This window comes from Amblyomma americanum, chromosome 4 (assembly GCF_052857255.1).
Source record: "Amblyomma americanum isolate KBUSLIRL-KWMA chromosome 4, ASM5285725v1, whole genome shotgun sequence".
Lineage (NCBI taxonomy): Eukaryota > Metazoa > Arthropoda > Arachnida > Ixodida > Ixodidae > Amblyomma > Amblyomma americanum.
This window is the reverse complement of record NC_135500.1, coordinates 180,026,427-180,052,105: the sequence shown is the minus strand read 5'-3', so window position 1 is coordinate 180,052,105 and position 25,679 is coordinate 180,026,427. Positions and strand designations below refer to the sequence as shown.

General features: G+C 48.3%; 1 protein-coding gene across 2 annotated transcripts in view; it reads left to right on the top strand.

Moving 5' to 3' along the window:
- The window catches only part of LOC144128775 (cytochrome P450 3A4-like), a 66,045-nt gene extending 47,550 nt beyond the window's left edge, over window positions 1-18,495 (top strand). The window contains exons 10-14 of one of the 2 annotated variants that reach the window (XM_077662450.1): window positions 7,692-7,800; window positions 8,186-8,277; window positions 14,455-14,595; window positions 15,157-15,319; window positions 18,372-18,495. In XM_077662450.1, the coding sequence (XP_077518576.1) occupies window positions 7,692-7,800; window positions 8,186-8,277; window positions 14,455-14,595; window positions 15,157-15,319; window positions 18,372-18,449 (583 nt within the window). In that variant the 3' untranslated portion in view covers window positions 18,450-18,495. The remainder of the gene's footprint in view (window positions 1-7,691; window positions 7,801-8,185; window positions 8,278-14,454; window positions 14,596-15,156; window positions 15,320-18,371) is intronic. The other variant, XM_077662451.1, reaches the window with a different exon arrangement.
- The last annotated feature ends 7,184 nt before the right edge of the window (window positions 18,496-25,679 follow it).

Genomic DNA, 25,679 nt, shown 5'->3' with positions numbered 1-25,679 from the left:
GCCGTTTTGACCCGCCGCGGTGGCTCAGTGGATAGGGCGCTCGGCTACTGATCCGGAGTTCCCGGGTTCGAACCCGACCGCGGCGGCTGCGTTTTTATGGAGGCAAAACGCTAATGCGCCCGTGTGCTGTGCGAAGTCAGTGCAGGTTAGAGATCCCCAGGAGGTTGAAATTGTCCCGTCTGTTCTCCGTCAGGTAGTTACACGCAGTGACCGAACGCTCCGCGAGTTCTACCTTGAACGATTAATAACTGGACGCCCCACTCCCTGTGCGCGTGTGTAATTTAATTCCTCTAAAATGAACTAACCACGCGCACAACCTGGACACATTTCTTATTGTGTAAATAGTTTGTACATATTACTTCTCCCCCTGTCCTCTATTCCTGTCCCCTCACCTCTTTCATTTCATTTCTCCATTCTGCCTGCTGTCTTTTATTTCCGCTGCCCCAGCTCAGGTGCTTCAGTATCGATGGCAGATGCCGGGGCTAGCAAAAATCTTTTCCTTCCTTTTTACTATTATTTTTAATAAAACCACTACCACCACCTATTCCGGAGCCCTCCACTACGGCGCCTCTTTCTTCCTTTTTCTTTCACTCCCTCCTTTATTCTTTCCTTTACGGCGCGGTTCAGGTGTTCAACGATATATGAGACAGATAGTGCGCCATTTACTTTCCCCCAAAACCAATTATTATTATTATTAATTATTAAACGAGTTCGGACCACCGCACAGCCCTCACATTACGCGCATGTGTCCAGGCCACGTAGAGCCATGACATTGGCACCCCGGTTCACACAGCCAAGTTGGGTGTCCAGGTCCTACGACGCAAGGAGGGCCTCCCATTCCTCCCATGTGCCAATGGTGGGCTGTCTCTGCGGGTGAGGATTGGCAGGGCAGCCGAAGAGAAGTGGTCCAGGGTGGCGTGCAATTTTCCGTAGAGAGTGCACTCTGGGGAAACAGGAAGGAAGTAGGATAGAAGCTGAGGGATTGGAAGAATTCAGGCCTGGAGTCGCCTCCATAGGATTTTTTGGGAGTGGGAAAGGCGGGGGTGGGGAAGGGGGTAGAGTCGACGGGCGAGGCGTGCTTGTTGTGCGAGTTCTCAGAACGTGTGTGCCCGCACTCCCGAGAAATCCCGGCTGGGGTCGCCCTTTTCCCGGAAAATAAGTACTCAAGCTATGTTATCGGCGGCCGCATTTCCGGGATTGCCAGAGTGAGCCGGCACCCACACGAGCTAAATACACCTATCGAATTTAGAGTGCCCAATCTCAATATCTGCCACGCGACGGGATGGACGCTTCCGCGGGCGAAAATTTTCTTTAAACCAAAATTTATTGCCCCACTTTATCAATGATGATTGAAGGTGTGATGAATGATGTAGTAGAGATTAAATGAATGGAAAAAAGTTAGCTAATTTTATGAAGTCGAGTAGAGAACGATGGTACGGTCCTTGCGTCCAGGCAATGTATGAAGCAGGGTTGCTTGGTGAAAGACCTGCTACCATCAGGTGCCGGATCCTTGTAGGCTTGAGAGCTGGGCAGTCCCACAGTAAGTGATGAATGTCGGCTTCAATGTCCTCGTGTTTACATATCGGACACCCCGGCCGAGGAAATAAATCTCGGTACTGAGGCCACTTCCGAGTGACGGCTGGTGTGAGGGCAACCCCGACCCAAATCCTCCTAAGCGCAATCTCCTCTGCACGGGTAAGACCGTGGGGGAGGGTTACCGCACCCGGAGGGATGAGCGCACGTGTGCGGAGCTGGAGGAGCTCCTCTCTTGATGAAAGGAGGGTAAAATTTTCCAAATGAAGGAGCCGAGGCGGTGATGAGTTTGTATTCGCAAGGTGGGTCGCTAAATCTGCCTGGCTTTGATAGGTCAGCAGATCCCGTGGGACCCACTCAACACGTACTGGCTGCGGGATGCGTGCCACGAGCCGATGGATGTCCTGACATATCGTTGGACAGCGGCTAACACGTCGTAGCAACCGGTCAACTTGAAGGGCGTCAGTGCGGATGACAACGCGGGCCGCAGGAAACATAGTTATGTCGGCCACGGAGCAGAGTGCTCCTTGAACTGCAACGAGCTCAGCACAAAAGGACGATGGGGGTTCCGTAAGCTGAAACCAAGAGGTTTGATTCAGGGCAGGTCTGCACGGGCAGTAGATAGCTGCTGTTGCTTTGCAGTATTGTATGCTTGCGTATACGTAGACAACAATGGATCCTTAAGGCAGGCAAGCATCTTGTTCCTCAAATTTCTGGCGATGCAACGATGCCGAATTAGCAGATGTTAGCCGGCGGTTATCTGTTGGCTTGTTGTCGCTGAGCTGTACAAACTTCCATGGGGGAAGACCTGGCTTTGGCGGCTAAAGAATTGAGTGTGACGTTGCATAAGTCCTCAGTGCATGCGTGGAGTGCGAAAGACTGGCCTTAAGGCTGCGCGCTTCACGGCGCTGCTGCACCAGCTCATCAATGGTATTGAGCTGCGCATTCTCTTGTGAAGCTATGACCGGTGTGATGCGTGGAAGGCACGTAATGGTCCTCATGGCCTCTCGGTTCACGGCTTCAAGGCGATCCCATTGGGCTCTTGTAAGATGTCGAAACTGGGCTTGATAAACAATACGTGGCTGCAGAACCACCCTCACCAATTGCCGTGCAACGAACGAGCCTGCGCCACCAGTTTTAGGAGCAAGTCTTCTAATCAAACCCAAAGTCTGAATAGCTTGCCTTTTGCCTGAGAAAGCCATGCAGTCGCTGATCCTGATTGGTGAATCATTAAGCCAAGGATTTTTACACTCTGACTTTCCTGTAGTGGGGCGCCTGAGAGGCAAAAACGGATTGGACTTGCAGCAAGTTTACGGCGTCCCCAGCGGTTGGCGACTGACGTGTATGTTGTTTTATGCACGGATAGCTGAAGTCCGATGGATGATGCGTAATTACAGGTAACATCCAAGGCAGATTGAAGGGCAGCCTCCTGAGTACGGAGATTTTGGTGAGTACTCCACACCGTGATGTCATCAGTGTACTGAAGAAATTTTATGTCACGGATGTCATATAAGCGCCAAGCCAGCGAGATGAAGGCAATATAAAATAACATCGGCGACAATACTGATCCCTGGAGCACGCCGCAGAGAGGAAAAAATGATACGACCGCTTCACCGCTGAGGCGTATTGCAAATGTTCTATCTTCCAAAAATGATTCGACAAAGCTACGCACTCTCAGAGGGAGATGAAGCATGTCAATGGAGTTCAGAATGGCTGCATGCCTGATGTCATATGCCTTTTCAACGTCCATTGCTAAAACAGTACGCACATTGCGGCAGCGGGTAGGTGACAAAACTGCAGATGCTAAGACAGCCAACCCGTCCTCTGTACCAATATATGGACGAAAGCCGATTTGTGCTAAGTGATAAAAACCGTGCTGCTCTAGCCACCATGACAATCGTGTGGCTAGCATTTTCTCCGCCAGCTTGCACAGCGTAGGAGTTAAGGAGATAGGTCGCAAGTTGGCAAAGTCCGTCGGAGGCTTTCCTGGTTTCGGGACAGGAATCACGACAGCGGATTTCCAGCTCTCGGGCACTACGCCATCCAACCATGCTATGTTTATGGTGTCTAGTAGTTGAGGGAGTGCAGCGCTACTCAGGTTCTTGTACACCTCGTGCTGAATATTGTCCGGGCCGGGCGCTGTTTTTCGTTTCGCATCATCCATTGCAGCCAGCAACTCAGGCACAGAGAATGGACACGCAATTCCATCTACGTCGACATCAGACGGCATTTGATATACATGCGCTGAGATGCCTGCCTTATTTAAACTAGCGGCTGAAGAAGGCACAGCATCGTATTTTGGGAAAAACTTTCGCGCTGCTTCTGAGGCGAAATCATCTGGCGACAAGTTAGCCGCGAAGCATGCGGTTGCTGCTGCGTCAGTCGAATGGCGACCGCGTTACATTGTACGGAATGTTCGCCAGAGAGACGCACTCGAGGATTTTGCAGAAAATTGTTCGCACCACGCATGCCACTGCCGTCGAAAGAGGTCGCATTCATATTTGCGTGCCTTAGCTGTAAGATAGTGCAATCGCGTACGTGCCTGCGACGAAGAAGGGTCTCGCTAGCAGCCAGCTTGGCTTGACGGCGTGCCGCCCACAAGTTTAGAAGGCCGAGGTCTGGTGCCGGTTGACCAATATCAGTCCAGGTGGTAGTTGTAGCACTGTTGAGCGCCGTTTGTATGCTCTCAACAAGGATTGGCGAAGATTCTGAGGAGAGATTGTCCATACAGGAGCGAAAACTGTCCCAGTTGATCATGGAACATTTGTAGCGTAAAGGTCGGAAATGTGAGGTGTGAAGGCCGATGATGATAGGGTGATGATCACTTCCCCAGCAGTCTGGCTCCATGTGCCAGGAGGGCGCACCCGGACCCGACCACCACGTCAAGTTTGGAGCATAGGAAGCACTGCGAGTTTGACGCACTGGCCGTGTTGTTGTCCCAGGATGGTTGAGCAGCACAAATTGGGGATCTGTGGAGGCGTCCCGCACACGCCTGCCACGAGGGCTCGAAGTGGGGTACCCCCAATCCTGGTGAGGGGCGGTAAAGTCACCTCCGACTAAAATAGGACACCCGGGATACTGCCGACGGACACTTGTTAACCAGTCATGATTAATACGGGAGGAAGCACCACCGGCTGGTCTAACGTAAAATGAAACGACCACAACGGTTCTCTTCTTAAATTTCGTAGCCACTGCCACTACCTCTTGATACGGCGTGCACCAGTTTTCGAGAGAGAGGCGTACATGCGGAAAACGTGAGTCCACCTACACCGCCGCCTTTCCCGTGGGAGCAGCATTTTTTGCACGACGGTCTATCATTGAAGGAGACATGTAGGCAGTGAAGCCTGGAATCGATGGCAAGGCGTTTGTTTCCTGTAGCAGCATGGCCCATACCTGGAGCTTGTGAAGCGGGCAAAGTTAAGAAGGGGTGTTTAAGAATCGCATTGCTTTGGGCAATGGCTAATGCTATAGCAGCTTCCTCTGCTTCTCCCGGGGTACAGAAGGGGTCTATGAAGTGGGTGAGTGGGCGGGCTGCTTGATGGTAAGCCACAGCTACTGAACGGTCTGGACCGCACACGGCGTCCACCTAGCGGCAGTGTTTCGATGCAGGCGAAACACTAAGGCACCCGTGTGCTGTGCGATGTCAGTGCACGTTAAAGATCCCCAGGTGGCCGAAATTACCCCGAAGCCCTCGACTACGGCACCTCTTTCTTCCTATCTTTTTTTACTCCCTCCTTTATTCCTTCCCTCACAGCGCGGTTCAGGTGGCCGCCAGTATGTGGGACAGATACTGCGCCATTTCCGTTCCCCAAAACCAATATTCAATTTATTTCCTCCACGTAAGCAGACTTAAGTGCCCTCCGAATTTTTACCGCCTAATTTTCCTTATTTCGATGCCGTACTCTTCGGCAACTGGTTTTTATGGAAAAGAAATGGCGCAGTATGTCTCATATATCGGCGGACACCTGAACCGCGCCGTAAGGGAAGGGATAAAGGAGGGAGTGAAAGAAGAAAGGAAGAAAGAGGTGCCGTGTGGAGAGCTCTGGAATAATTTCAACCACCTGGGTATCTGTAACGAGCACCCGCGGCGGGTGTTTCCTTTCCTTAAATTTTCCAACGGGCAAGGCGTAGCGCCGAACAGACGATGGCGTTCCATGGACCCATGACAATGCTGCAACACGCTGTCGCGTCCCTCTCTTAAACACGAATCATAAAGGAGTCTTAATGCAAACAACAAAAGTTTTAAAAAATATATGAAAAAAAATAAAATAACAAATACAGCTAACAAACTTAAAAAAACAGCTCCGTCTTTAAGAGCGGGACGCGTCAGCGTGTTGCAGCGTTGTCTAGGGGTCCACGGAACGCCATTGTCGGTTAAGCTCGCCGAACTCCTCTTCCCTTTAATAAAGTTTGTCCTCGTTTCCTCGGCGTGAAACAAAATTGAAGATTGGTTTTTAGGGAATGGAAATGGCGCAGTATGTCCATATATCGCCGGACACCCGAACCGCGCCGTAAGGGAAGGGATAAAGGAGGGAGTGAAAGAAGAAAGGAAGAAAGAGGTGCCGTAGAGGCACCTCTTTCGAATTTCGACCACCTTGGGATATTTAACGTGCACTGACATCGAGTTCTCGGGTTCGAACCTGACCGCGGCGGCTGCGTTTTTATGGAGGAAAAACGCTAAGGCGCCCGTGTTTGGCTTACGCTTTATGGGGGTTCAACGTTTCAAAGCGACTCAGGCTATGAAAGACGCCGTAGTGAAGAGCTCCAGAAATTTCGACCACCTGGGGTTCTTAACGTGCACTGACATCGCTAAGGACCCGCCGCGGTGGCTCAGTGGTTAGGGCGCTCGACTACTGATCCGGAGTTCCTGGGTTCGAACCCGACCGCGGCGGCTGCGTTTTTATGGAGGAAAAACGCTAATGCGCCCGTGTGCTGTGCGATGTCAGTGCACGTTAAAGATCCCCAGGTGGTCGAAATTATTCCGGAGCCCTAAACTACGGCACCTCATTCTTCCTTTCTTCTTTCACTCCCTCCCTTATCCCTTCCCTTACGGCGCGGTTCAGGTGTCCAACGATATATGAGACAGATACTGCGCCATTTCCTTTCCCCCAAAAACCAATTATTATTATTATTATTATTCATCGCTAAGGCGCCCGTGTGCTCTGCGATGTCAGTGCACGTTAAAGATCCCCAGGTGGTAGAAGTTATTCCGGAGCCCTCTACTACGGCACCTCTTTCTTCCTTTCTTCTTTCACTCTCTCTTTATCCTTTCTCTTACGGCGCGGTTCAGGTGTCCAACGATATAAGAGACAAACTGCGCCATATGCTTTCCCCCAAAACCAATTAGTTTTATCATCACACAGCACACGAGCGCCTATGCGTTTCGCCTCCATCGAAACGCTGCCACCGCGGTTGGGTTCGAACCCGGAAACTCCGGATCAGTAGCCGAGCGCCTAGCTGCCTAACCATCGCGGCATGAAGCCAGGCCCGTAGGACAATTTAAGGAAAGGAAATGACGCCTGTCGCACATATCGTGGTGGACACCCAAGCCGCACCGTAAGGGAAGGAAAATAAAATGAAAATTGGTTTTAAGGAAACGAAGTGATGCCTGACACATATCTCAGTGGACACCCAAACCGTGCCATAAGGAAAGAATATTTCCGAGCCGCGGTGCCGACGATTACAACTATGTGTTCCGGTAGACTTTAGGTTGGCAGCTGCTTCGAAAGGGGTTGACGTCATTTCGAAGCCCTCGTGTGAAATGCTAACCGCATAGTGTATGATAACTGCACCTAAAACAATGCGAAGCACGTTCCTTCTCCCTGCGTGTTTTCCGGTAAAGATTACGGTTTCGTTTTCGTGTCCTTGTCGTAAGCAAAAAACGCCAGGTTAAAAATTGATCGCAAAACAGCATAGCTTCGCTGTCCAACCACCTCCACAGCGTGGATTGGAGCCACAATTTTTTTATTTATTCGGCGTCATTGTGACGACCATTTCCCACTAGATCACTATCCTGAGCAAGTCCTCGATTTCACCTATGTTAGCAGCATACGTGAAGGCGCAGCTTATGGGGTCACTCAGTTCAGCGTACTTCCTTTTATTTCCCATTGTTTTATCTTCGGTTTACACTTCTTTTGCGTGTGATCCCGTTACTGCAGCTTTGAGACAACTTCCACTTCACTGAGCTACATCACGTACGTTCTTGCAAAGTATCCTGATGTTCAAGAAAGGGTTCGGGAAGAAGTTCTGGAAGCACTGTCAGATTCGGTGAGTGGAGGCTATATTAGAGCATTGTATAGAAAAAGCCACATAAACTGCTATGAGCCTGAAAGGCGTTCAATGATTACAATGTTTTGCAACAGAAACTTCAAGTAGACGTTAATATAACAGTGAAACACCTATTTAGCTCTAAATTTTTGTTGATAATAGGCGAAAGTTAATGCTAGTCACTTTAGATGTGAAAATTCGTCAAATTAGTCATCAAGACGTATATTGCTGGATTGTGAATGAGAGAAAGCGCCATATGAACGGATTTTTGCTGGCATGAGAACAACAAACAGTTTGTCTCCGCAACGTATAATGAAACACCGCTTCATCCCGACCTACGTGGTCAATAGAAATTGCTACTTGATACTGTTCTATTCTTTTCCAGAGTTCGCTTGATTATGAAACCATTACGCGGAAGTTGAAATACCTCGGTCAAGTTGTGGACGAGACCCTGCGACTATATTCTCCGGGATTGCTGTACGTAAGCACTGTGTGGAAATTGTATATTTTTTCATATTCATGCTATGCTACACTAACGCGCAAACTGCGTAATATGCGTGCGCTCAATGGAGGTATCAAGCTCTTACTTCAAGCGAAAATGACAGAAGTCAACAGTCACCGAAACCAAGGAGCGTAGGGGATGACTTTCTTTGGTAGTTTTTATCAATTGGACATTAAAAAAAAGGTTAAGAAAAAAACCCACATGCCGCCTGTGGGATCCAAAGCCACTACCTCGGAATTTGGCGTTCGGAGAGCTCCGGACGCGAAAATCGAAGATCACGGGTTCGGATCCCACCGGCAGCAAGTGGCTTTTTTTCGTCAGCCTTTATTAATGTCTATTGATAGAAACTACAACTACAAAAATATGCATCCTCTATGCACCTTGGTTTCGGTTACTGTTGGCTTTCGTCATTTATGCAATAACAAGCACCTCTTTCCATTCCCTTGTCTTCTGAATACCTCAAGCGAAGTTTTGTGTGTGTGCATGCGTGGGATGGCTCAAAGAACCCCACTAGGTCATTGAGTCGCTGTGAGAGGCAAGCATGGCCGCCATGGTTCCTAATGCACGTTGGTTTTTTTCGACTGCTGGCTTCCATTGCAACTAGTATGGTATGCTTAGTGCGTATACTCGCTCTTGCAGCCGCCATATTGACGGGCTTTTTGGGAAAACATAGATCACCAACACAACGACTGGAGATGCAGAGTTGGAAAGGTGCACAGCTAGTGCAAGATTTGCCAAGTGTCAAAACACCTTATCCAGAGAGAGAGGGAGAGAGAGAAATTCTTTATTGAGAAGCAGAGATTTTAGCCGGCATGAAAAATTCGCTGACATTCTACTGTGCGTGGGGAAGGGAATTGGGGATAGAAATGAGAAGCTATTCTCGATAGGGCTTCACTTCATCTTTTGTTTCACATCTGCCACATAATATTGAGTGGATTATAACTTTACGCTGTGCGTGAACTACAGAAGCGACAGCTTATCTTTGCACGAAAATTTATATGGGAGAGCCGGCTCGTCAACTGAACTTAACGGTGACGTAACAGGAAATTATTCAAAGCATGTTGTGTGTTACATCGCAGCGCCGGCTAAGCGAAACACTTCTATGATCAATGCCAGTTCATGAATTTTTTACACTTTCTGACCTGAGAATTCCCGAATCTCCAAGATCAAACGTGCATATCCAAACAAAACTATGGAAAATTCCGCTTCCCATTATGTTGCCCAACGGCCTTTACAAGCGGTACCAAATGGAACTAATGAGGTAGGTATCAAGAACTGCCAGAAGTATTATTTTATGTGCGGAGCTTTTCAGAGGCTGATTAGAGAGAGAGAAAGATTAAAAAATTGATTGCGCAGTTTTTGCGTTACCCGCTGTGTTGACCGCGGGCTTGGATTACAAATCTGAGTTGGTCTTGCAGCTGATGCTAGGCAAGCCAAGCACAGCCCGAAGGAGGGGGTGTTCTGCGTACTTTAGACACACTGGTGTGGTCCGCTGACAGTAGATATGCCCAAGCCGGTGTATAGACCATTTACAGCCCGCAGTTCTTCTGTTTGGGACCAGATGGCGCCTCAGGCGCCCTCGGCGTGAACGCAGCAACGCAGTATCAAAAATACCGTGAGTGCCTGCCGAATGTGTTATTTCTACGAAGATGCGGAAATGCAGAGAAAATATATGCTGTATTGTTGATTTGCGAGAATTGCGACGGAGAGTTAAAGATATGGTATGAGATCGTTCGCGAGCTTCACGGTCCCCAACTGTACAAGGAGGCACTGCCCCTGTTAGCGCTCGGTCACAATGGACCCTTTCTGAACGAGCCAATGCAACAAACACGTCCGCCAATGCTAGAGAGCTAATCAAGAAAGAAAGGTTTCGATGTTAAAAAGTGTACGACGCATGAACAAGCTGTTCCGCCGCCGAAAATGTAACGGCGTGCTGCCCGTTGCTGGCGCTTCGTCTGCGTGTGCAGTGAGACTGCATTGCTCATAGGTTCCTTACAAGGCTGAATAAAGAACGGAAAAGAACGACGACTTGCGCTCCTGCATACAGTCCATTCGAGACAGTCGCTCAAATTGACCTTGCAGGCCGATGTTCGCAGTGAAGCTGATTATTTACCACTAACGAGACCTTCAGCATTTTCATGTCCGCATATCCAGCTTGCAGCGTGCCACAATTGTGTCAGAATGACGTAATTGTGAACTTTGTGTAGCATAAAAGCGTTGCCACGCGTGCTTTATTACATTTATATAGCGGAATCCTTCGAAACAATAGGAATCCAGCTAACGAAGGCTACTTGATGCACGACGGTGCTACCATGATGGTAGCACGACGGTGCTACCATGATGGTTAATAATTGTGTACATATATATTTTTGTCGCCTTTCTGTGTTTAACAAATCAGCAGAAAATATTTTACGTTGCCGAAGCACCGTTAACAGGTTGTAAACTAATGCGTACGTTGTACATGTGAACGTTTTAGAGCGATGTCTGCATGCATGCACCCAATACGACAACGACCTGCACTGCCGCAGAAGCGTTAAATCCTGCTGTTCTAGACAATAAAAATAAAAAGCATTAAGCAAAGCCTTCAGCAGAAGCAAAGCCAAGCATTCAGGCGATCCGTTCGATTGTTCGAAGAGGCGGAGTGCTCAACGGCTCTCCGCGACTAGAAGCCTGGTCACGTTTTCACGCCTCAAGTAATCAAATTAGAGTTCTCGCATGTCCTTCGAAGCTCGTCTGCCCACTCCTTTGCCACAGTATCAGCGGAAACACTGGCTGTTGGATCCAGACCACCAAACGCGGCAGCCATCGCGACGAGGCAGGCGCAAAGTATTCAGGAGGCGTGCAATGGCAGCGTGATCACGTGACCAAATATGGCAGCGCCCATGATTAGGCGCTGTAAATCGTCCATAGAAGAAGTTAAGCTGAATTTTGCATGTACTATAGAAGAGGAATGGACAATGTGCAGAGTTCGGAGCGAAGGCAGGACACGGCCGGCTTATTTGCATGAAGATAATCGTAGAAAAGTGCTTCAATGCCTTCTTGCTGGTCATGAAGCTCCATGGAAGTTTGATATGGGGACTAAAGCTGCCGCTAGGAGTGCAGCGATAAGTCGGAAGGAAACGAAGCGGCGCCGGCGCTGCAGAGCTATGGCACGAGATATTTGCGCAAAAGGCGCATTTATGGAATTCTGACTATTTCTTAGACATCTATCAGTTGAACATCAGTAAGCCACGTGTACAGAACGAATATTTCATTCTTCTTTCCGCAAACAAAAAAATACAGGAAGCGAATTCGCACTCAAGCACTGCTGGGAGTCACGGCATTACAGAATGCGGGTCAGAAATGCAGCGGTCACTACTTTCCACCCTTTTCGTCATTAGACAGTGTTTTTGAAAGGTAATTAGTTCATCGGAACCTGGCTGAACCGCCGCACGGAATGTAAAATTTTACCACCGATCTTTGAGGTCCAACATCACGCGAGAAAATTTACCGCATCATTGCACGACCGGTCGAAGGGGGATGTGGGCAGCAGACATAAGCAAGCGAGTTTATATGCAGTTTCAAATATTTATTTATTCCCACAGCACATAGACCTTGGAATAATACTGTCAAGTTATAAAACAAACAAGCGTGCATGCACTAAATGCCAATAAATCCTTGTCGCCCGACAGCGTATTTTAGTACCCGCAAAAGTATTAAAAAAAAAACTACCACGTTAGTTATCCTTCCCACATGGCTTGAAAGAGACAAATATTGGCATGCAGTTTCCCTGAATTTGCTTTCTCGCACTGTTATTCTTGAAAACAAGACTACGCTTTTCAGATGCGATGTCGCTGTTTACACAGTAGAGCTGCATTAACCCTTTACGCAGTGCCGAGGCGTAGCATACAGCCGCTTCCATTTCGCTCGCCACGGCATCTTTTTTTTTTGTTCATACCTGTGCATTACCGCGACAATAAAAAGTCAAGCTCAAAGACAAGAAGCTCGTGTGGGCAGAGCGTGATCCTAATTAAGCGAACAGGTTACGAAGCGTGCAGCTGCTACCGCCCTTTTACGTACTGGAAACGTGCAATTGAAACGAATACGAGGTAGGCACAATTTTCCGCTATGTGGTGGTCAGGTGACAAATCTAGACGATATCCTTAGCGTTGCTGACGAGACGCAAGATGAGATATCAATTCTGACTTCCACAAACACATCGCGCGGCCTCCGATCACGAACCCCAGCAGCCAGAGCAGAGTCCGCACGTCCTTGTTCTTAGTGGGAGCAGCGGGTAGAAATTCACTGCTACATACGACAGCCTTGAGGACACGAATGATGTCACTCGTATCAAAGTTACTTCTGCAGGCGCGGACGTTCGGAGAATTGATAGAAACAGCACCCGTTTCTTGACATGGCGTCGTCCATTACAGCACTGCGCATCGGTCGCGTTCACTTGATGGGGCGGACAATGACGCGCATTCGAGCGTTCTCCCGCAGCCTAAGTGGCAGTGCGGCGCATAGCAACCCTTCGGCATCCGTTGTCATGGTAGAACGCAGCATTTCACACGCACTACGCAGAATGAAATAAAGGCTTAGCTTGGTTTATAGGTTTTAACGTCCCGAAGCGACTCGGGCTATGAGGGACTCCGTAGTAGAGGACTCCGGAAATTTGAATCCCCTGGGGTTCCTTAACGTGCACTGACGTCGCACAGTACACAGCCTGTTAGCATTCCGCCTCAATCGAAATGCGTCTGCCGCGGCCGGGATCTAACTATAACCACTTAGCTACCGCGGCGACTGAACTGAATGAATTTGGTGTCAGTGGCGATGCCAGCGGAACACACCACTACCGTTCCCACTCGGCCCCACGCGACCACTAGCGCCGTGGAGCGGCCACCTCTCGCAGTGCACAAAGCTCTCCTGTAGCGTTACACGGAAGCATCAAGGCCAGGGAAAGGTATTGAAGGACTCTGGTCGCAGTGTTTGCTTACGTCCTTCCGACAGTGAAGGGTCTCCAGTTCTGAGGACGGGTATGACCACAAGAGCAAGCACCACAGGTGCTTGGAGTAAAGTTTCGCAGGCGAGCTGATCTGTCCCGGCATGACTTGGAGCCCATCTGACATACAGTGGGGTGGGCAAGAGTACAGATACTGCGTCGATCAACTTTTTGCGGAGGTGAGATGGAAGGTAACCTGTTTGAATGGCTGGCATAGCATATTGAGAACTGGAATACTCGGCGTCTCCGTGGTTTGGGAGCTACTCGTATCTTGGCGCCATGCTGCAGACAGGATGCTGTGGGGAATATTCTAGAAAAGGAGTCACAGGGAGGCGGATGAGAACGGTAGCGAAATCTGTGGGACAATGAATTGGGAGAGGGCAATGATTGTGCATACTGGTGCACCCGCGGATGTGCGAGCAGCATCCGAGTAATTGCGAATATGGTCAATAGGGGATGGTTTTGATGACAGGTTGTGAAGTTTCACTACAGGAGAATGTTGATAGTGTCCAGCCGTGGCCTAGTTGGTTGGGTGCCCGTCTCGGTTGCGGGAGGTGGTTGGCTCGAAACCCACCGCCTGACACCCACCGGTAAAAATGGGTACAAGCGGCCCCCGGCCTGGCGCTCGGCTTCCTTTAGGGGTATTCGCTTGGGAGAAGCTCCGTAAACCCCGCTGCGGGCCGAGTGCTCCACCAGCTGCGAACGGTGGTACCCCTTCGGCCAATGAATGAAGGAATCGAAGTACCATGTCACACACCCGAAACAGCAGCTTTCAAAGTGAATAATAAGTAATAAGTAAGGATGGCTTTTTACATGCACTACATCTTGAGCGCATTTTGTCTTCTTTCACATTGACTTGAGTGAAAGCAGCGCTGCGGCACAAAATCATGGAGTTCAAGTTTACTGGCGTGTGCTATGTTGTGTTTCAAGGAAATGTAACGGTAAAGCTGATGATGTTTTTTCCAAAAAGGAGACGTGTCGTTTGTTCACAACCACGTAATTAAGTTACCTTACGCGGTGGGAGATTTTTGCAGCAGCTATCCGTGACCATTTTCACGTCACGCCTTTGAACATCGCCCTTTTCACATGTGCGCACAGGTCTAGCGTGGGCCCGCAATGCAATATGTTTGATATTATTAAGCATAGTAGCCTCGTCATGCTTCAATTAATGCAGGTTTGTGACTAGACAAGCCAAGGAGGACTTCGAGTACAACGGCATAAGATTTAAAGCCGGGACCGCCTTTATGGTGTCGCAGTACCACATTCAAAGAGACCCACGTTACTGGCCCGACGCCGAAGAGTTCATTCCGGAAAGGTGCGTCGGCAAGGAAAATCCCTGCTTACTCGTCGCGTTCCTTTCGTAACAAGTGTGCATCGGCTTCTGCAAGTCAATGCTCGATTTGTGTATTTATTTAAGTTTGTTTCAAACTGCCAAATGACATTAATTTCAGCTGTGGAAGAACTTTGGCAACGTAACCGATGCAAAAACTAAACGCCTGGTGGTGTTAGACCTTAAAGAAAAATCAATTAACTTGTGGGCTTTGCAGTTGCCCTGAAAATTGGCGGTCATTTCACTGAATTTAGAAACGCATTGTATTGCTATCATTGTCATAACATTTGAAACGCTAAAAATTTCAAGAAGTCGTCATCTCTGCCGTTCCCCGACTGCTCTTTCCAATCTATATAAAATTTATCTGCTCACATTCGTTGTTCATTTACACGGCTGCTAAGGAAGTTGCTCCATTTATATACATATACTAAAATAAAGAACTGCATCACAGGTGACGAATACATAAAATAGCGGGAGGCAAAATATCATTTTATCGCCTTGTTCGGGAAATGGTTGCAGTTGCGAAAATCGATTCTACGGCTGCAGGTTCGCACCAGAAAATGAAGCTTCGCTGAAGAAGACTGCCTATACATCGTTCGGACTAGGACCTCGAAACTGCGTCGGAATGAGGCTGGGCCTGTTGAACCTGAAGTACACGGTCGCCAGATTAGTACAGAAGTACCGCCTAGAGCTCGGAAAGTCTCAGAAGGTGAGTGTGGTGATAGCAGATACTGAGGGAAAGAATGCGTGAAGCCGGTGTTAGGTTTGATAACGTAATTAAAATTAAAGGGAGACTTATTCAGTAAAGTGTAGGCTACAACTAATAGCTGTTGCTATAGGTAGCGTGAATCACTAGAAGAGAGAGAGAAGAAAAAATGACGGAGCTGTTATCCATGGTTACGTCCAGGCTTCTACTTTATGCAAGGAGATCGGGATAAAAAGAGTAAGACAGAGCGGAAAAAAAAACTTAGGATGCCTATAACTGACTCTTGGTACCTGTTGCCTTCAAATGCTGGAAAAAAAATCAATTTTCTTGGTCAACCACACGTCAAGTTTGTGACCTAACACCTTGGTTTTCACGTATGCTCAATCAGGTGCGTTGAATATTACAGCAGAAGAGCTCGGCTCGCGTCTCCTGCCCACTTGTTTACGCTTTGTGCGACAGGGTACTGTACATGAGACCCTGGTGCTGAGCTGTACTAACTGCAGCAATGCGCGACGGCTGTCCACGAACTTGGCAAGCAGTATTTATGCAGAAATGCATTTACCGGCCATATTTTCACTTATCTTTTCGTCCGCAAATTTTTCTCCGTCCGTCCGTCCGTCCGTCCGTCCACATTACAAGAAAACGACTGCCACTAACTACCCCACTATCACAGCCTCCTGAAGGCTGACGGAAGTTGATAGAAATAGATGCAAAAAAATAGGCGAATCGCAGGAACCACGTTCACCTAAGCAATCGCTGCTGTAAGAGGCACGGCTAATACCTGCCAGTAATTTGGCAGTCAGACAATACTGGCATACTCGAGTGTGAAAGTTTTGTGGGCCTGGTCGCTCTTCACGTGCATAAATTGTCTAAATATATACGTTGCAATGCTAGCAGCCTCTTTCCTTCCATCCGCCAGACCGACCTCACCTGGAAAACGAGATACCATTGGATAGTAACTGAAATTAAAAAAAAAACATACTAGCGGCGAGGCGCCAATGACAGGCGACGATTCTGCCCAGACCTGTTGTACACGCTATGTCATCGCTGGGTGCTTAAAAAGACGCAACGACGCACGCATATATCCCTGCATATAGCACGCATACAGCCCGCATACAATCCTGCAGTGGAGTATCTAGGCTTAGCATGGATTAGACAGAGCACATTCGCATTGCGCTTTTCAGTAATTCCTTTTTTTTTAATATGCTTTCTAACAAAATGCCCCTAATAAACGTTTTAAGTAAACAGTTTTGTACTAGTGCTAAAGGTGAACATTTCCAAGTAGCCCTGAACTAGAAAGCAGATGAAAACTGTGCCAGGTTTTGAGAATGTGCATTTGAACAGAACAACACAGTGTGGAAAAAGGGTTGTTCGTAAACCGAATTCATTCTCTTAAGGGTGCATATAAATCTCGCCGGAAGTATAGGGCCTCCATACATAAGAAGAAAACCTTCGACTCTTTATTCTGTAGTATCGCGAATAAGTTTGAGCGATGAATACGCATTTTTTCTCTCTGCTAGCGCCTTGCTACAACCTCTTGTTGATGTAGTCGCACGTCATGCACGTTTTCAAGAAAGTAAAGATAGGCAGTTATCCTAATTTTTCCGCATTCAAGATAAACACCTGTTTCATTCCTTCTACACACCACACCCAAACGTAAGCTCTGGGGCATACACGGTGGATGCCATTATTAGCCTGGTGGGGAAAATGCTCAATGGACTTCAGAGATTTCTTTGCCTTTGATGCCGCTTCGCTTATCTTCTTGTTGATACACGAGTGTTCAGTGAGAGGTATAAACTTGGTTCTACTCATCTAGAGTAATGTTTCATTCCAACAGAACAGAAACAATAGAGGGAAACGTCGCAGGGTTGGCCGATACGGCGCATCGGTCGACTGCCCCTGGAAGGTCAGAATTCGACCGCCGCAGCCGGGATCGAACTAGCGTCTTTCGGGTCAGCAGCCGAGTGCCTCAGCCACTGAACCACTGCGGCGGCAGGCACCCCATGTGGGCATGCTCTTGGTTTCGAGCGACTATACTTTCGAAACGAAAAAAAAAAAAATCCGCCACCGCCTGGAAGATATAGAAGTTACGAGCGTTAGCGGAGCGATCGACGCTTAGCGCGATCTATCAGAGAAATTACGACGCACGTCTACAGGTTGTCGAGTTACACCCCCTCAAGATACGTCCCAAGCGGAATTTGCTTCGTTTGGGGGGTCAAGGTGGGCCTAGAATTTGGCTTACGGTGGGATATGGCAACGCTTCAATTAGTAATTACATTTATACAATATTTATTTTTAATTGTGATTTTATTTCTATATCACAGCCCATACGGTTTTATTTGCCTACCAAATTCGGTACACAACTGTCACCGGATGGGTGCACCTTGTCAGAGTATATACACAGGAACGAATGTACCCATATGTGGCGGTCCCGTAACGGGACAGTTTTCCTATCCGTTATAGTAAATTTTTCTAGGTGGGTGAGGAGACAAAGAGATGGGAGGGCGCAACCAATTTTAATGGCCACCATCTTGGATTCGAGGAACCGAAACTATGCCGTCAGTTCGTCCCCTGACATCATACTCACATAGTTCCACCTCTATCCAACATACTGGACCGTGACGTCATTATTGACACGTTGGCAGGTGGTTGTTTCCTACAATGCTATTGTAGATGGCGCTAGAACTCTCAATGTGAGATGTGCTGTTTTTTAGTTTCTGCCTCAGATGGCGCTATGATTGCAGGGTGGTAGCAGACCCCATGAAATTTCTAAACGTGATGAGCAGTTGCTGCCACAGATGGCGCTGTGATCTTAGGGTGGTAGCGGACACCACGAAATCTCGAAACGTGATAAGTAAGAGCTAACGCTGTTAAAAGTGAGCAGCACGTCAATGCATCCGGAATGCTTCTGCAAAGAAAGCGATCAGAGCAAACGACATGTAGAAAACAGTAAAATTACACTATAAATGGAATTAAGAGTCCCGTTGTATTAGGCTTTTCTTATATCTGTATACGTTATTTTTTTACTCAAGGCGAACTAATGCTTTTCTTGCAGGGATCCATGGAAATCAGCGCGTATGGCGTGGTTTCGGCTCCAGGCAGAGGGTCCTGGGTGACACTCCACCGAATTTGAAAAACCGTGTAGTAAAGACAAAGAAAGAATAAAAAAAGTTCTGAGAGGTGCTGTCTATTCGAAATTCAGATACCTGTCAAACAACAGTAGGCTAAAGATACGTTCACGGAAAGTCAGCTGCACAATTTTTTCGCTCACTTCGATTATTTGCTGATGGACTTCACCACACCTGGCGAAATTGCGCCATGGAACTTTGGTTTATGACCACTGTAGCTCGCTGTTTTGGCGCAAAAAAATGAAAAGAAAAAAACTCGAATTTTCTGCTATCTCCCGGGTCGGCCAAGAAGCAGTCATAACGCTACATGCTTAGCTTCTCGCTCCCACTAAAAGGGCTCATCCTTATGATGTTGGCTACTTAACTACTTAACTACTTATGCTACTTCACTCTAGTTATTGACCAGCATGTAAAAGAGGCAGTGCTCCATTCTCATCGCTCAGCCTTCATCCTGGAGTGGTGACCTCTTTGAGTTTACAACTATGGGGTGATACTGCTGCTAATATTATTAACACTAGAAGTAGAGCCGGATGCACCTATGAGCTGTGGAATGTCATCTTGAATTTTCACTTACGCAACGCGCTTCGATGCTGTAACAAACGCTTATGATTTGATTTGTATATGACAATAGCCGCGCTGTAAACTTCACAAACTTACATAAGACTGTACACAAAATTAAAAAATGCCTGTGATTTAGCTCTGGTTAAACCTGGTAGGTAGCGACAGATTCCTTCAGGGATGCCGAACTTGACGCATTGTCCTCGACCGTCGTGGATTCGCTATCGGAAGCTAAGCGGGCCCGTCTAGGAGACGTTCAGAACACTCCTCTCCGGTCTCTTCGGCTCACTGCCTCCTCCTTGTTTCATTACGTCTCCTAAGTCTGGCTTCCTTCAGAGGCGCAGAACTCTACGCATCGTCCTCGACCCTCGTAGATTCGCTGTCGGAAGTTAAGCGGCCTCGTCTAGCCGCCTCGTTGTTACGACGTTTCTCGAGCCGTTCAGCCCATTCCTCTTCGACTTTTTCGGCTCGCCGCCTCCTCCTTGTTTCATTCCGACGACGAAGCCTGGCTTCCTTCAGCTTAGACGACTGCTCGCTCTCCATATCTCAGCAGCCGACGGCGGCTCCGCTAGACCGTATATTTATACACCTCCTCTCCTTCTACGGCGCATGCACACAGCTGCTGCTACTCGGTCCCAGCGCGCGAGGCGAGAGGCTCAGCTATGACGTCATGCGCATGCGCATAACTGGTGAGACGAGCGGCGCGGCGCCCAGCGCCGTCGTCTGGCGGTTGCTAGGCAACAGCTCAAGATCAAGGCGACCACGCGCAGTGCGACTACGGCGGAAAGTGTGATCACGCGAAGAGGCGAAGCGGCTGGCGTACTGTAGCTCTCGCTACAAAACACTGAATCGTGCGCGGGAGACTGTAAATCAGCTCGCTGCTTTGTACGAGTCTGCGGGAGAGGAACGGTTGATCTTGATACCATGAATGGCCAAACGCTCATTGCACTTTCAGAATCCGGAGTCTCATAATCGCCAATATCCTCTCAAGATCCGATATCAACATATCCGTGAGTGCCTTATCAGCAATACTCTTACTCACTCGAGGTTGCGTGCTTTGCGCATTACCTGCTTACAACTTAGGGGTGAAGAAAAAAGCCTCACACAACTCTTTTTGCCATGGGCTACCTCCCCCCACTCTTTTCTAAGGTTGACTATTTTGGTCATCTGGGGCAAATGTCAGTGAAGCGCGGCAAGGCGAAGAGGCTCCTCCAGCTAGAGCTTAACACGCATAGACAGCTTTTCTTGCACTTCGAGTTTGAGTTGAGTTGAGTTGAGTGGTTGTAAACTACCGGTGGGATTAGCCTTGGAGTTGCTGCCGGCAATTGCTCCACCGTAGCGACACTTAAATAAAAATCACAGAAACACTGTCCGCAAAAACCCAAATAGACACTCCTGAGGTCACCATGTGGAGGCCAAATCCGTGTCCTGCAAGTAAAGTAGAAGAAGGCGAGAAGCATCCCTTCTACTCGACTGGCTCCCGCGCGGGAAAACAATGTCCTGAAGAGAACTGTGAGGAACTCCTGCCTTCTTGAGGGATCTGAATAACACAGCCAGTTCCGCGTTGTACAAAATACAGCGCAAGAGGTAATGTTATATGTCACCACACACACCACACGTTGAACACAATGGTGACAACGCTAGGCCAGTCTTATACATCCACGCCGGCGTACGAGCAGAATCCGTGCGAACGCGGTGCAGCAAAGTGGCTTGGTACCTTTTGAGACCCTTGGTCACACATGGCTGATGAGGAGAGCTCCACAAAGAACTGAAGTGGCACAACACATCTCTGAACATTTGCTTGACTTCATGAGGGACTCCATGTACTGGAATCCCGGAGAGAGCTTTATGGGCGAGGTTGTCTGCTATCTCGTTGCCTAGACACCTATGTGCGAGGGCACCCATTGAAAGCGTATAGAGAAGCCTTTGCTATGTAGATTCTGCACCAAACGTAGGGATCTAAGACTCAGGGCATCAGTGGGGAACCCGTACTATAACCTTTGAAGGGCAGATTTTGAATCCGTAATTATGACAGTAGGTTGAGGCGTACAACACCGTAGCTTCTTTAGAGCTGCCTCAATGCACGTGGCTAGTTGCGTAGCTGGCTAGAAGCTGGAAGATGGAACCATGCCGTAAAGCCACCGGCGTCTGGGGCCCTGAAATTTTATAACGAATAAAGCTGTCGCGATCATGAGCCGCAGAAATCCTCATAGATGGGTACAATACGCTTACTCAACTTCTCTAAGTGGCGTTCCGCTAGGTTAATTACAGGATGTATTTTATTTAATTTTCACGAGCCACTATGTTGGCAGAGTTGGTGGCGGATCGGATGCTGAGCCTGTTTTCGGTTCGATCCCCTCTGCGGCGGCTGCATTTTATGAATCCGAATCAATCAATCAGTCAATCAATCAATAAATCAATCAATAATAGATAAATAAATAGATAAATCGATCAATAAACCTATCAATCAATCAATCAATCAATCAATCAAAAGTTTGTAAAGCACATGGACATACTGTAGCCTTGTTTACATGAGCCCAATAGCGGCGGGTAGAGTAGGGGCGCTCCAGATGGGCTGACCAGCTCGACGCGACTGCGTTTATAATAATAATTGGTTTTTTGGGGAAAGGAAATTGCGCAGTATCTGTCTCATATATCGGCGGACACCTGAACCACGCCGTAAGGGAAGGGATAAAAGAGAGAGTGAAAGAGGAAAGGAAGAAAGAGGTGCCGTAGTGGAGGGCTCCGGAATAGTTTCGACCACCTGGGGATCTTTAACGTCTGACATCGCACAACACACGGGGGCCTTAGCATTTTGCCTCCATAAAAACGCAGCCGCCGTGGTCAGGTTCGAACCTGGGAGGAGGAGGAGGAGGTAAACTTTATTAAAGAGGAGGTCTTAGGCGCTGGTTGGGGTGACGTTCCCCTTCCCGCGGTAGGCTCCTCTTCTAGGCCGGACGCCAGGTGGCCGACCGACGATGTCGCTCGGCGACCTCTAAGGCCCGCTCCGTGACTCGGAGTTGATCCCCCGGGTCCGAGTTGAGCAGCGCGGCCTCCCACTGCGATTGGGTAGACAGCTGCAGGCTGTTCGATGGCTTGTCTTGATTACACGAGTATAGGATGTGCGGTGCCTTATGGTGTCCACAGAGGGAACAGACGGGGCTAAACTGCTCTGGAAACCATATAGAGTAAATCTACGGATTAAATAAAGTGTCTGTTTGGAGCTTCCGCCATCTGACTTGTGTTTTATAGAGAACTCCGGTTTATATGAACCGTTTATATGAACCGGTTTTCTGTCGGGCAGTGATCGTCGCTACTTCCAGTGTTGAGCAAGCAAACCACGCGCGGATGCCAGAAGAAGAGGAGGAACGCCCAGGCTTGCGCAGCGCCGCCAGACCAGAGATGAGGCAGGAGAGGAGGCGATAAGCCGACGCGGCAGCGTCTACATGCTCCTTCCAACCGGGCCGGGCCGAGTCAACCCACCCCGTGCATTCGGGCTGGCCCAGCTCGACTCGACGATCACATAACTCGACCCCGTAGCGTATACATGAGCCCGACAACCGGTTTTCTGCCCGACAGCTTACTTAACCCGACTTTTGTCGGGCTCATGTTAACCCCCAGTGTCACAAAGAAGGTATGCAAGCAGGTTAGCTAGAGCACTGCAGACCTGTCTGGCTTTCGTGCCTCGCCATGGTTCCGCAATGGTTTCAGTGCTCCATTCGACCACCTTTCGGTGGAGGCGAAGCACAAAAAGGCACTCGCTTGCTCTGTATTGTCAGTGCACGCTACAGGTCCTCGTGTGGTCGAACTTTATCCGGAGCCTTCCACTGTGATGACCTGATATGCAGCGTGTCGGCTGTGGACGTTAGATCTCTTATTCCAACAGTACCTTTGGTTTGCGCGGCTTCACGTGTTCTTGCAGTCATCATCATCATCGTCAGCCAATTACGTTTAGCCTCCAAATAACCCTGTCGTTTGTCCGTTGTATGCCCTATGCTCATTTCTGTGCTGCAAGCCGTCAAGCGCAGCAACTGATACTGCTTTCAGTCTTTCATGTAATTAAGCCTCTTCTTTCTGTCTCACACAGGCAATGTGGCGCACTGAAAACTGTATTGTTTTCTTTCCTTTTGTTCAAAATAAGTGACCTTAATTCAAAGTGTTTCGCATATCTCCTTGCCTAGCAGATGGAAAACAATAAATTGAGGCCATGTCCGTCCGGCATAGGATATACGCCATTATTCGGCTTAAAAGTACAGGTACGAAACTATAACCACGCTAAAAAACAAAAAAAGAAAAAACATTTTGAGGTCCACAAAAATGTTTGCAATTAGGGTCGCACAGCGCACGCGTCATGTGCTCTTCAGAGTTGGCTTCAAAAATGTATATAATGAGCATGTGCCGGCATGAGTTTGTCGAAATAGCCGGAATGAGAAGAGAAGAAGAGAAAGGGAATTTTCGTCAGCTTAATAGGGAATCTTGCTGTTTTCTGAATTTGAACAAGGGAAGTATGTTCAGGCGCTATGTAATGTACCGACCAGTATTTTTTACTTGTTTGATTAATTATTAGGCGACATTTTTAACAAACACATATGGGTAGACCCTCAGGCAAGCGCTCCTTGACTATGGTGACCTCAATCCTTAGCTGATGAAAACCCTCATTTGCGCCTTCTGTGCCGCCAAGAATGGGCTTCGAGAGTGCGTTGGCTCAGTGGCGTTCGGCAGCGACTGCTGGTGGAGCACGTTGTCCGCCGGCCGATGCTATCACGGAACCAACACAAAAAAAAAGCCTAGCCCTGGGCAACAGGCTCTTTTCATTAGTGGCAAGCGAGGGCGCTGTAATACAGGCGCCCTCGCATGCGGCGAGCCTTCTGTCACCAATTTTCTATATATCTCTAGGGTTTTCTTTTTTCACGAAAGAATTACAGTTGGAAACACCTTAGTCGGAAATTTTCCACAGCGCTTGCGAAATTTTCAGATGACGCCGTAAAGTTTAAGGCAATGTTTTAAAAAAATGTTAAATTGGTACACCTAAAAAAGGGAATAGCTGCCGGTACGGCACATAATGCTTAAACCATTCACTTGGTTACGTTTCAGAAGAGCGCTTTGCTTTTTTAAAATTCCTGGTCCAGTTTGGCTGGGACACCCTGTATAGGCTTTATGTATGCATGGGGCGGTCTTAAACCTGCCCGTTGGCATGTGGACACGTTCGCGGAATCCTTGTGCTGCTCTACTTCGGAGTTCCCTGCACGCTCTCGAAAAACCCTGCGCTAATGACGTCCGACGGAGAGGCAGTCCTGTCACATTAAATCTGCTGAGAACCCGAGTTGTGCCTGTTTTCTTAAGAAGCAGCAGATACCAAATCAAAGTCTTAATCACTAAAACTAATGAAATATAGCCGTCCCTAGTGCCGCCTTCGTAGCGGTTTGAGCGAGGACGTAGCAAAAGTGATCTATTACAAAGTAAAAGAGGTCAGAAATGTTTTCCTGAATTAAAGTTCTCATGTCTTATTCCCTTGAGGGCAACTAATTGAGTTAAATTTAGTTTCTGGCATAATTCAGGCACAAAACAACAAAAACACTTTTTCTAACACATTCTAGTTACATTAAGATCGAGAGAGAAGAGAGAAGAAAGGGAATTTTAATGAAAGAAAGGCGGAGAGGTCGGCCGGTGGTAACAGGGCCCTGGCCTGCTACTCCACACAGGGGAAAGGGAAGAGGAGGAAAAGGAAAGTGTGAATGAAGGCTGATGATGGCATAATACAATGAGTTTCACGGGTGATGTCTATGCACACGCACACACACACACACACAACACTGGCTGGCGCTCGCATCGCGGTTACCGGACACACATAAAACTCAAAACTGGTGTCTGCAACACAACACCGACACATGTCATTAACCATGTAGGTTGTGCACAGGCGGTCACAAACGAGTATCCAGGCCTGTTTCACACAAAAAGGTGAGCAGGGCTTTTGTCACACGCCACCAATCAGAACGTCTCGTCCTTGCGCCCAGAAGAGTTTCCTCAGAGAGAGGGCGAGAGTCCAGGTTCTTCACGGTCGCCTCCAATGTTGTTCTTTCAGAAGTATACTTCGGGCACGCGCAAAGAAGGTGTCCAATAGTCTCTGGTGTGTTGCACTGTGCGCAATTTGGGTTACTTTCGATGCCGATCTTGTGAAGATAGTGTTTGGTGTAGGCAACGCCAAGCCGTAGCCTGTGGAGTAAAGTCCCATGACGTCGCACCACCACAGATGGGAAATGTAATCGTGAGCCAGCGTCAAGCTTACACACGCGGTCCTGTTGATGACTCGGATCATGCCAGTGCGACTGCATTGCCGCCTGCATTAAATGCGCCAACAAGGCTCCAATGTCTGATCTTGAAAAGGCGATCTCAATGAAAGCACCATCACTATGTGGCATCCGAGCCTCGGCGTCAGCACGCTCGTTTCCCGCTATGCCGCAATGGCTCGGTATCCATTGAAACTTTATGATATGGCCGCGGTGGAAAGCCTCGGCTAACAAAAGCACAATCTGTTGAACCAGCTGCTCGCATGCTCTTGGTTTTAGATAAGTTTGTACGACCTGTAATGCCGATCTCGAGTCGCAGAATATAGTCCATTGCTGCGCTGGCTGGTGACCAATATAAAGGACGGCTTCTCGTATGGCTGCCAATTCGGT